The following is a 13394-nucleotide window of genomic DNA, read 5'->3' on the forward strand; positions in this document are numbered from 1 at the left end:
TACATAAAGCACATTATGCTCATTTATGAAAATATAAGTTTGAAATTAATCAAGTATGTAGTATTTTCCAAAACTCTGTTCATGGCAGAATTCAACTGATCTGAAAATAGGGAATGCCTAGTCTTAATCTTAAATCAACAAAACAGTGCAGAATGAGTAAATCATGGAATAATACATCACAACATTTTATGAGTATATGGTCATCAGAATGCAACAAGGATCTACACTTAACTGAAGTTACTTATTGTGCAGCAAATTCTAAGCTCTGTAAGTGCCCTGAGAACCAAAGAAAAGCTTCTATGTATACTTTTTTCCTGATAACATTGCATCACATTAAATACTTCGGAGTACGGAATTTTTCAAACATTTATGCTGAATGTGTTGAATAAAATTCAAGGTAAAACAATTCAACTATTTGCAGAATACTGCATTAATGTCACTAAATTATTTAGTAGTGAAGATAGGTAGAAGGAAAATGTTCTGAGTGCGCTTTATATGGAAAGAGTCCTTTAAACAATGAACCCGAAAAGCTTGAGGATTAGCTTACTTTTGTTGGAAAATTAAAAAGTTGTAATCAATATTGGCATGATGTTCTGTTCTTCATTGTAAAGCCATTATGGAACTTCGGTTCAATAACCAATTAAAGTAAAATACATTGAGTTCTGGTTAATTGAGCCACTGATTAATTGAAGCAGTCAGATATTTGGGCCAACTCTTAAAACAAAAACTGATTGAGAAAATAGCCAGGATTTCCCTCATTTATCTGGGACACTACAGCATTTAATTGCAACAGCACTGTTGCCAGATAGTTTCTAGCTAGCTTTAGTCATGTGTACATGTGTGGTCGTTAGTCTCTACACCATGCGAACAACTTCTAAGTAGCATAAGTTGTGGGTGTTTGTGTTCAAAAAGCAGAGAGCCTTGTCACTGATGATAGTTGACAAGAAATAAGCAGTAAGACAATTCAGAACTGCCGTGCTTACTGTGGTTTCCAACATTCAGGCTTGGAGGTACCAATAACAGCTGGGAGTGAAAATGAAATAATTTCACACTTCAACAAGTTGTGAACTATGGAGAATTTGAAGGTATTGCTAATCATCTTGAATGTTGCGATGAAAATGAAGATTCAGAGGATGTACTCATCAAGAGGACTATGTGAAAGCAGTCCATTATCTACACGAGGTGTCTGTTTATTTTGTTCATTTGCAGTCAATCAACAGAAGACAGTAGCGTAGTGTGCATGAATTTTGCCATCAATAACTATCGGGGACTACTACACAGTTTATACTGTAGAAGTATTGATACTACTAATTTGTTCTGTTTCGAATTTAAATACATAATTTGTTACTCAGTTAAACAGTAGTTTGTCTTTTTTATACCTTCTTAACTATTTCCATGAAACTTTGGCTAATTGTGTAGTCACCTAATTGGGCCAAAATGTATGGTCCCGATATGTCCCAATTAACCAGAATCCACTGTAATAGTAAAAACTCAAGTAGAAGAAACTCAAGTTCATTCTACCGAAATCTCATCAAAGTCTTGGTTGCTAGGAAAGGTGAATTACTGACAGTACTCTTGAATAAAACCTGCAAATAAAGTTGTAAGCTACTGGTTCTTCAATAGTATCAGCTCTGATTGATTACTTTGCAACTTGCACCAAGTGGCAAGAAAATAAGACTTGTAAAAGCAAAATTTGAAGTTATTTATAGAAATTGAATCAAGTTGTTCAATTTCACATTGTTTTCAATTACAAAAGCATCCAAAGTGAACCATTTGTTTAAAATTAGCATATTTTCCAGATGAAAAATGTTCAAAAAATTTCCAATATACATTATCAATTAAGACATTGAAAAAATGTCTTTTAGAGAACCTGGATCATAATATTTTATCATTTTATCAATACGACTGCTTTAAATGGGAACAGTTGAAGTATCAAAAAATAATCCTGCAGATGTTAGAATCTCTAGGAAGAGGTACAGTCGACGTTTCGGGCCTGACGGCTCGAAACGTCGACTGTACCTCTTCCTAGAGATGCTGCCTAGCCTGCTGCATTCACCAGCAACTTTGATGTGTGTTGCTTGAATTTCCAGCATCTGCAGATTTCCTCGTGTTTGCAATGTTAGAATCTGAAACGTAAACAGCAGTGCTGGGAGAACTCAGCCAATCAAGTCACAACTTGGAAACAAAAAACCAGTTAACATTTCAGATCAAAGACTCTTCAGCAAAACTCCGTGAGGATCAGCTTGACTGGTTGAGTTCTTCCAGTGTTTCTATAATTGTAAAATTTTATGCTTTGATGTATTATCTGACATCAGTGATTGAGAGAGAAACATTGCTTTAGGAAGTGTGACATATGGATGTAGAGATGACTTTTTGCAGGACTGCTTAAAGAATGATCCTTGTCTGTATACCACTGAAAAACAAAAGAAAAGGAAAGTATCAGAGCTTGCTTCAAAATTAATTTTGCTTTCTTCTCAAGTTCTTTAAAATGTCAAACAAACACAGGATCAACTCTTTTTTAATAATGCCTACATATTGCCATGTTATATAGTTTTTCCTTTTTAAAGCTGTTGATGACCATATGTGCTATGAGCTAACATATTTTCTTTGAGATCTTTTTCATTTATTAATTTGAAAACAGAAGCTCGAGTTTTGTTTTATTAATAACTTGTTTTCTCATCTTAGAGCATGTTTGGTCCATTTCAAATTAAACCAACATAATCTGAGAACTATACACTGAGGTTCGAAAGATTCACACAGCCCAATGTCAAGAGGCTTTTCCTTTTGAAATAATCTGTAAGCAGTGTATTAAAATTATTATATAGGTAACAAGTGCTTTGTATACCCATTGCATCTTTAAGACCCTGTTGGACATTGATAATGTAAGATGTCACAGGCCTGTTTCCCTTGTTTGGTGAAAAGACTTGTGGCAGGGAAGCTGTGTAGCCTCGGTTGTAGTGAGGAGTGGGCCTCAAGCTGTGGGCTTACCTGCTGCTGCCACTCAGGAGAGGAGATACCGGAGGCGTGCAGCATGGTGTCTGTGCTTAGTTGGGAGCTGGTGTCTCCTGTCAGTGCGGCCCTCCAGCATTTGATTGGTGGAATGAGAGGGTGGATTGCGTGCATATCTTTGACTGTACACTGAAGGGAACTCCACCATCAAATTGAAGGACATGTTGCTCAGGGTCTTGTGTCTTTTTGCATAACCATGTTTTTTTTCTTGCTATTTTGAATGAGGAGTGAATGTTTGCACTAATTTCCCACAAATTGAATCACAGCTGCCTTCTATCACAAAACCATATTCATTAAGTCAACTCAGTAAAATGCCAGCATTGCTCGATCTTTTACACATATGATTTAAATGCAATGATCTCAAAATTATTCACCAGTGGCTGCTGTCTTTTAATTCAATGTGTTTCATGGCACACCATTCAGTGGTTCACACCATTCACACATTAAATAGTACTGCTTGGTCTTTCTGAGTTTAAATTTGGCACGGCATCTATACTCAATCGATTTCACTGGGTATTGTAGCATTGCGGGGAAGAACATTAAAAAGGCAAGTTCTTTATTTAATTATTAGATTTTTGTTTTCTGTGTTTAATCAGTGTCTTAATTGACCTCTTCAAATTATTGAAGTTACTTTTAATATTTTAAATGTTTCTCAAGGTGACAGTAATATGTAGATATTTAAAAACATGACAGCTTTAATCGTTGGCAAAGTGGAAGGTAGGTTAGGGTAGAAGAGAGTTAAAGGGCTGTGGATTTTCCAACACATCTTTGGAGTCCCTGACTCTACTCGGACCTCACCCAGGATAAACTGGCAAAACAAAATATACATTCCATATCTAAATAAGCTGAAGTGACTCTGGGAATAACTACCAATGCCAACTGAAAGCTGCAGATGTGTGTCGGTTTAATCGAGCCCAATAAGTGCTTTGAAAAACAAAGTTATTCTGCATCAGTTTGAAGTAAACTGTTCTCCAAAATCATATGGAAGCCATTACATTAAAAAGCACATATTTCCAATGTGGTCATTGTAAACGCATTGATCAGTAAGATCTTCAAGAAATTAATGAGGAATCTGAATGCACCCAACACAAATCCAAAGTACACTTTTTTATTTACATGAATCATTTTAAAGATATTTTTCAGTGTCAATATGTGACCTTGCTAGGGATGGACAGAAAGATTATGTGGAAGCTTCTATAAGTGTTGTTAAGGAAGACACACAAAGTGCTGGAGGAACTCAGCAGGCCAGGCAGCATCTATTGAAAAGAGTAAGCGTTGATGTTTTGGGTAGAGACCCTTCATCAAGACTGGAAAGAAAAGATGAGATATCAGATCAAGAAAGTGGGGGAGGGGAGGAAGAAGTACAAGGTGGCAGGTGATAGGTGAAACCGGGAGAGGTGGAGGGGTGAAATAAAGAGCTGCAAAGTAATTGGTGAAAGAGATAAAGGGTTAGAGAAGGGGGAATCTGGTAGGACAGGGTAGAAGACCGTGGAAGAAAGGGAGGGTGAGGAGAACCAGAGACATGATGGGCAGGTAAGTGGATATGGTGAGAGAGGGAAATGGGAATGGGGGAATTGTGATGGGGGTGTGGCAACCACTGTTAGTTCAAAAAATTGATATCATGCCATCAGGTTGAAGGGTACCCAGATGGAATATAAAGTTTTGCTCCTCAATTCTGAGTGTGTTCTTCATTTGACTTTCCAATAATATGCATTGAGATTCTAATTTCAAAGTTACAAATATTTTCTTTCATACTTTAAGCAGAAATTTCTCCAAAACCCTATCCATTTTGGTAAAGCAACTTTGGATAAGGTTGTATGCAAAAATTTTTGAGAGAAAGCAGAGATTTCTCAAAATGGTTATAGATAATAGTGATTTTATAACAACGTTACGTCAGAGAAGCTGGGACTGTTCTCTTTGAAATAAAGGGAGTTTTACTAAGAGGAAAGCTGAAGATAAATAAAAGTGTCCCCATTAGCTGATGGTGGATGAACAACTAGTAGTAGGCAGATGTCGATCCAAGGGGATCATGGGTTTGCGCCTCTGGTGAACTGTGTCCTCTCCAGGGAGCAAGCCTGGGGGGAAGATTGAAGAACCAGCTGTTGCCCATGCAGCGGGTTCCCCCTCTCCACATCACTGATGTAGTCTAAGGGAAGGGCAAGCGCCAATACAGCTAGGTCTATGGTACATAGAAAATGGACTTAAAGGATACAGGGATTGTTTTGAGGAAGAACTTGTTCATACAGTGACTAGTAATGACCTAGGTCACACCCATGAGTGTGGTGGAAACAGAGACCATGAATGATTTCAAAAGGAAATTGTTTAGGCACTTAAGAGAAATAAAGTTTAAAGCCAAGGGGATAAAGTGTAGGAATGGGACAGCCAGGTTATCCTACTGGAAGGACTCAGTGGCCTGAACTGCCTCTTAATTTTTCATAACAATTCAAGGATTTTGTGAAAAATGAGAATTCTGCTGAACTGTTAAAGGCAGTAGAGAGGTTCTGAAGGAAAATGTATCCACTTTAATGGTTCTTATTGGTGTGGAGCATTTTGTTAAAGCTAGAGATTACTGGTTCAATTGTTCAATGGTTTAATTTAATATCAGAGAATATATACAGTATATAATCGGAAATTCTTACTCTCCACAGACATCCTCAAAACAGAAGAAAAATCACAAAGAATGAATGACAGAAACTCAAAGCCTCCCTCCCCTCACAGTGCACAAGCAGCCGCAAACCATTAATCCTACACCTCCCCCCGCCCCTTCCCCCGCATCAGCACTCCCACTACTCACAACAGCAAAGCTCCAGAGAGAGACCATAGTCTACAGTCCATGAAAAAACTACTGTCCATCCCAACAGTTTGACATCCCTCAGGCGCTCTCCCTCACTAACAATCGAGAGAGAGGTATCACTCCTTCCAGAGCAAGAGGGGAGACAAGCCATCGCTATTTTGACGTTACAATCTATAGTGCCAGTTTTATTTAGGGATTCCCCCAACTCGAGAATTGGCAGCAAGCTCTCACTCACCATCAAGAGAGAGAGAATGAAGTTACTTACATTGCATGTTGCTGGATCTACATGGTAAAAATGATAAAGAGAGAGAGTGCAACTTCTGGCACTTTTTAGATTGGCCTATATTACTCAATGTGTTAAAGACTGGGACAATGCCAAGGGTTAACTGAAGAGGGAGATGACTTTGGGTCAAATAATGTACACAAAAATTAAAAAAAAACTAGAGAAAGAGGAAACACAGGTTGAAAGGAAAGCTTCCACACATTTGTCAAAAAAATTCTTCTTTCAAAAATGGAAATGATTTACCAACATAGGAATGAGAAGCCATTTCTGAGTCTGAATGTGGCATGTCATTATACATAGAACAACTTATAATTTCTTAATTTTTAACTGTTCACTGCTAACAGAGGGAGATTGGACCAAGGTTCCTGTTCTTGATTTAAAAGATTGATTAATGTTGATCAATGTTGTTTAACTGTTAAATAGCTTTTATTATTACACTTATCTTTATCTCCTGAATTCATTGAGTAATCTCATGGAGATCCACCACCTTTTTAAAATATAAAGCAAAGAGTAGGACCTAGATGTTGTTTGTGTGAGAAATACCAGTGTTCATGTGTAAATTGATTTGTAAGATCCGGAGATTAGTCAATTGCAGGGCAGTGTCTTGAATGAGTTGGACTAGAATTAGAGTGACACACACAAAATGCTGGGGGACCTCAGCAGGTCAGGCAGCATCTATGGAAATGAATGAACAGTTGACATTTCAGGCCGAGACCCTCTTTAGAGTGAAAGATGTTGGAATATATTGGCAAAGACTGGTCTCTCTGAGCTTCCTCAGAACGTACACATAGCTTTCACTCAGTCAGTTATGTTAGAAACATAACTTAGCTTTCAATATGAAGACCAAACTTGTATAAAAAGAAGTTAAAAGAATTAAACATTCAGTTATTTTTCCACTAAGAACTGGCTCAATATTTTCCATGTAATTATATATATTGATTTAATAGAAGTAATTTGCAAATATTCTCTTAAGTATATAAAGTAATTTTGTGTTTATAGAAACTAAAGTGCCTAAACGTACCATCGCTTGAAAATCCACTCCATTCTGAACAAGGGCTTTTGAAATCTGTGCTGCCTGCTGGAAATGGACATTATCTGAAACAGAGTGTACAAGTTAAATGATATTCTATTCTGCTTGATAAATTAAACTAAGGCAAACAGACCGAACTAACTAAGTGATAATCCTAAATGATGTATTGACATCTTTTGGTAAGCATTATAATCCATTAAATTGTACAAATATGCATTCTGTAAACACATATAGAAAATTTCTCAGAAGTTAAATAGGACGTCTAATGCTTCATAATGAAGTATTATTGCTTACTCAGTATTTGTTCTGCAGATTGGTCTCCGATCTGCAGTTTAAATATAGGTATGACTTGCTTAAGCTACTGGATGATCTAGGACCTGCCAAACTCACCATCTGCTGTTCCGTGGACAAGGAGATAATCAACCAATTTGAAATTCTCAGCTCTTTCCATCACAGTAGAATTCTGGAAAACAATGAAGAGTATTATAGATAATTTTTCAGAGGAAGTGGAAATTATTGATATATTACAAAAACACATGGAAATTTTTATATTGTATTTTTAATTTCAAAATTTAAAACTATATTTTTAATTTAAGCATACAGAACATTGAGCAAAAATATCCAGATGTCCTAAAATGATTTTAAAACCTTCACTCCTTTCTGCTCTCTCCATAGCTGCTCATGACGCACTGATGTGGGGTAATTTGTAAATGCCTGTCTCAATCATTATGATTTTCTGAAATTTATTTTAATTCACTTCAAGATTTGAAGAAATTCTCAAATGTTTTAAACAAAAATAGAAGCATCGACAAGTCAGGCTGCAATGGTGGGAAAAGAAATGGCATTAATATTTTTGGTCAAAGATATTTAATCTGAACTAAGGGAGGAAGACAAGTTAGTGATAAGTTGTGAAAAGGGTGGGTGAGGGATGGAAATATCTCTAACAGAGAGAGGCCACAATTGCCATGTGAAACTCCGTTATACCCTTTTTTTCCTTAAGTACATACTTTCTGAAAGAGTTAATGTTGACCTAACTTGTGTGACAGCATCGGTGAAAAGGTCATCTGTAAATTCAGTTGGTGTGCTGTATGGATAATTTAGCATCAGCAGCATGGTCGCATAGAGATAGTTAGCACAACACCGTACAGTACAGGCAACCCAGATTCAATTCCTGTTGCTACCTGTAAGGTGTTTCTATGTACTCCCCCTGACTGCGTAGGTTTCCTCCGGGTGCTCCAGTTTCCTCCCACAGTCCAAGGGTGTACCATTTGGTAGGTTAATTGGTCGTTGTAAATTGTCCCATGATTAGGCTGGGATTAAACTGGGGATTGCTGGGCAACACGGCTCGAAGGGCCAGAAAGGGCTATTCTGTTTGGTATCTTAATAAATAAATCAATAACAAATTAGACTAAAGTTCCTCCATTGTGACTGAAATCATTTAAATATGACTCAGTTTTACCTTGTAGAATTGAAGATTGTCATCATCCGTTGGTAAGCCCATGTAACGTTCAGTATAGATACTATCTGTGATATGTGAAACGTAATAGATTCAAATAGAAGAATTCTTGGAAATGTACTCAAACAGCTCTTTACAAACAAACACTATCTGGTTGCATGAATTAAATATCCTATTTACCGTTCCACATTAACCATGTACAGTTTAATTGTACATCCTTTGCAACTTATTTCATTGAAGATATGGTGAGTTAGAATGAATAAAAAGTTCATTCCTTTTCTAAAATGATACATTTCTGATGCAACCTAATCTTATTCCTCCCTTTCGAAATGTTAGACAATATATAACTTAACTGAGCCACTCACTAAAACAAAATGTTTGTAGAGTGTTCAAAAATATAATGTGATATGCTGCAATTAATACAGAATACTGCAACATTGGTTTCAGCTCAGGCACCATTTTCATCAAAATTAAAGCTAAGATCCTACCGCTGCCTGCAAGGAGTTTGTACATTCTCCCCGTGACTGTGTGGATTTCCTCTGGGTGTCACCTATTTCTTCCCACAGTCCAAAGATGTACTGGTTGGTAGGTTAATTGGTTATTATAACTTGTCCCGTGATTAGGCTGGGGTTAAATAGGGGTTGCTCGTCAGTATGGCTGGAAGAGGCAGAAGGGCCTATTCCATGCCGTATCTCAATAAATAAATAAATACATACATACATACATACATATTGTCAGAAAATCTCCAGATCTTCAGTGTACATACTGAATGTTTCTACTTTTGAAGTATACCCAAGAATGGACTCTTCAAAGTTATAGAGGCATGGAACACTACAGCACAGAAACACACTCTTTGGCCAATCAGGTCTGTGTCAAACTATTAATCTGCTTAGTCCCATTAACTTGCACCTAGACCATAGCTCTCCATACCTATCCAATCCATATAACTATCAAAATTTATCGCAAATGTTGAGATCATACCCAAATCCACCACTTTTGCTGGCAGCTTATTTCACACTCTTACCACCCTCAGAATGAAAAATTTCCCTCCTCCCCATGTTACCTTTAAATTACTCATCTTTCACCCTCAACCCATTACCTCTTGCTCTAGCCTGTTTGCATTTACCCCTCTACACCCCTCATAATTCTGTATATCACTATCAAATCTCCCCTCATTCTCCTACGGTCTATGAAAAAAGGTCCTAACCTATTCAATCTTTCCCTCTAGGTCAAGTCCTCACATCCTGGTAACAACCTTGTAAATTTTCTCTGCACTCTTTCAGCCTATATTGATATCTTTCCTGTCAGTAGATGACCAGAACTGCACACAACCCTCCAAACTGGGCTTCACCAATGTTTCATGCAACTTCAGCATAACATCCCAACTCCTGTACTGAATGATTTGACTTATGAAAGGCAATGTGCCAAAAACTCTTTTTATGATCTATCTACCTGTGATGCCATTTTCAAAGAATTATAGTTCTGTATTCTCAGATCCCTCTGTTCTACTACACTCCTCAGTGCCCTATTGCTAACCATGAAAGACCCACCCTGGTTTGTGCTCTCAAAGTTCTTTCTTATTTCTATCTAATGAAAAATGTACTTACTAATAACATTTTGTATGATCACAGCAACTTATAACATCTTATATGATCATAACATCCATTTTTTTTGTTTTAATCTGTTTTAATATTCAGACAAATCTGTTTTGTGTATGTTTTTTGAAAGTTGAAATTTGGTGGCCAGTGCGATCATGTTTGCTGTTGTGTGCTGGGGCAGCAGGCTGAGGGTAGCAGACACCAACATAATCAACAAACTCATTCGTAAGATGTTGTGGGAATGGAACTGGACTCTTTGACGGTGGTGTCTGAAAAGAGGATGCTGTCCAAATTGCATGCCATCTTGTACAATGTCTCCCATCCACTACATAATGTACTGGTTGGGCACAGGAGTACATTCAGCCAGAGACTCATTCTACCGAGATGCAACACAGAGCATCATAGGAAGTCATTCCTACCTGTGGCCATCAAACTTTACAGCTCCTCCCTTGGAGGGTTAGACACTCTGAGCCAATAGGCTGGTCCTGGACTTATTTCCTGGCATAATTTACATATTACTATTTAACTATTTATGGTTTTATTACTATTTATTATTTATGGTGCAACTGTAATGAAAACCAATTTCACCCGGAATCAATGAAGTATGACTATGACTATGACTATGAATATGACTATTTCCAACAGAGGTAGATAAGTTTTTTAGGAGAATTTCATTAGAATGATGAATTTCTTTGTAGTGATTTGCCAATGGACCCATTAGAAAAGTTAAAATGAAACTCTTTCCAGCACCAACTAAGGCATAATGTAGAGCTATTTAAATTACAAGTTAGGACACAGGTGGAATAATTTCTGGTTAGTACATTGCAAGAAAGATGTAACTACATTTGACAGGGTATGGAGGAGAATAAGGCCAACAAACCATGAGACATAGGAGCAGAATTAGGCCATTTAGCCCTCTCATTCTTCTCTGATATTCGGTCATCACTGATTTATTTTCCCTCTCAACCACATTTTCCTTTAAATCATTGACACGCGTGCTAATCAGAAATCTGTAGAATCTTCACTTTAAATATACCCAATAACCCTCCAGCTGTGATTCACAGTCCTTTGGCTAAAGTTCCTCCTCATCTCTGCTTTAAAGGGACATCCTTCTATTCAGAGGCTGTGCACTCTGGTCTCTATTGGAACCATCCTCTCCACATCGACTCTATCTAGGCCTTTCAATATTCAGTAAGTGTCAATGAGATTCCCTCCACTCCCCCACTCCCTCATTCTTCTAAATTCCAGAGGGTACAGGCCTAGAGCCATAAAGGTTCTTCACATTTTAACCCTATTATTCCAAGGATTATTCTCATGGACCTCCTCTGGACCCTTCCAATGCGAGAACACCATTTCATCCAAATGAGGCCTGACCAGTGCCTTAGAAAGCCCCAGTTTCCCATCTGGCTTTTATGTTCTAGTCATCTGGAAATGAATGTTAACATTGCATTTGGCTTCCTACTACCATCTCAAACTGCAAATTAACTTTTAAGGAATCCTGCACTAGGTCTCACAAGTCCCTTTGCACTTCTGATTTCTGACTTTGTTCGCAGTTTAGAAAATAGTCCACTCATTTTTTCATTCTACCAAACTGCATGACCATACAATTCCCTGCACTGTTTCCCATCTACTACTTCTTTGCCCATTTTCCTAATCTGTCCAAGTCCTTTTGCAGGCTTTCTGCTTCCTCAACACTGCCCCTCCATGCATCTTTGTATGTTTGCAGATGGAAATCATTGACATATAACATGAAATGAAGTAATCCAAATCATTGACATATAACATGAAATGAAGTAATCCAAATCATTGACATATAACCTAAGAATAAGTGGTCCCAAAATCAACCCCTGCAGAACACTACTAGTCACCAGCAGCCAATCAGAAAAGTCTCCATTTATTCCCACTCTTCGCTCCCTGCCAATCAGCAAATCTTCTATCGATGCTAGTGTCTTTCCTGTAAAACCATGGGCTCTTATCAAGCTGTCAAGTTAAGGTTTGTCATTCAACCATACATGAATACCCATCATTACAGCCAAAGGAAACAGTGTTACTCTGGGGCCAAGATACAAAACACAAGACCAATAGCCATACACAGTACAAGGCACATGTAGCACATATAAGATATGTGTAAAATACAATAATTTAAAAAAATAGTCCAAGTCCGAGTCCATGAATGTTGCAGCAGTCTGCATTCAACCATAATGCAGCTAGTCTTCCACCAGGCGAACACAGACAGCAGTACTGACCCCAGCGTGGACGCTGTGTCATACCACTTCCAGCACTAATGCCTCTCTTCTGGATGGCTACAAACAGGCAACACTGTGGCTTGAGGCTTAGTCTTCTGCTGAGTGAACACTGGAGGACAGCACCAATGCTAGCAAAGACACCGTGCCACACCACCTCCAGCACCAGCTCCGACACCTCTCTTCTGGACAGCTGAAAACAGATGACACTACAGCCTGAGGCCCAGTCCTTGCTAAGACTGAGGCCGCACAATTCCCCGGCCGTCGATCCTGTCAATAAACCAGTGAACTGAGCTTGAAACATTAGAAATTACCAACATCCAACAGGTCTTACAATCACAGGAAAAGCGACTAAAACAATCATTCACTGATAGACTGCTCATGGCCTTCATGCACTTACTCCAATACCTCTCTAGCAGGCAGCAACAGGGTCTGCACAAAGTCCAGCTCCATCAGTTTCTCTACCAACAAGCACCTTGCCGATGGGGTAGAACTAAGTTCTTAATGTCCAGCATTATCTTGTGATCATAAAAAATATGGTTAAAAAAGATAATAACACCTTTGGTTGGCCCCGTAGAAGTCAGTGTGTCTGAGCGTGGCGCCATATTAACAGCAGGACTTAACTCGCTAAGCAACCTCTTGTACTGCACTTTGTCAAAGACCTTCTGAAAATCCAAGTAAACAATATCCACTGACTCTCCTTTGTCTATCTTGCCTGTTACTTCCTCAAAGAATTCCAACGGATTTGTCAGGTAAGATATCCTTGTAAGGAAACCATGCTGACTTCAGTTTATTTTATCATGTGCCTCCAAGTACCCAAAACCACATCCTTAAAAATGGACCCTAATATTATTGTGACAATGTTGTGAGAACGGGAGAATTTTAGTCACGAGGAGAGGATAGCAGGGGAATGGTTTGTTTACTTTGGAAAAGATGACAAGCTATATAAAATTATAATAAGTAGATTGGGAGGAATTGTAT

General features: G+C 38.1%; 1 protein-coding gene across 1 annotated transcript in view; it reads right to left on the reverse strand.

Annotated features, from left to right (window-relative positions):
* Positions 1-2039: 2039 nt before the first annotated feature.
* The window catches only part of LOC140198658 (dipeptidyl peptidase 4-like), a 188561-nt gene continuing 177206 nt past the window's right edge, over positions 2040-13394 (reverse strand). The window contains exons 25-28 of the mRNA XM_072259665.1: positions 8576-8640; positions 7507-7579; positions 7108-7181; positions 2040-2413 (exon numbers count right to left, since the gene is read on the reverse strand). Coding sequence (XP_072115766.1) covers positions 2312-2413; positions 7108-7181; positions 7507-7579; positions 8576-8640 — 314 coding nt within the window. The 3' untranslated portion in view covers positions 2040-2311. The remainder of the gene's footprint in view (positions 2414-7107; positions 7182-7506; positions 7580-8575; positions 8641-13394) is intronic.

Source organism: Mobula birostris, chromosome 6, assembly GCF_030028105.1.
Source record: "Mobula birostris isolate sMobBir1 chromosome 6, sMobBir1.hap1, whole genome shotgun sequence".
Taxonomy (NCBI): domain Eukaryota; kingdom Metazoa; phylum Chordata; class Chondrichthyes; order Myliobatiformes; family Myliobatidae; genus Mobula; species Mobula birostris.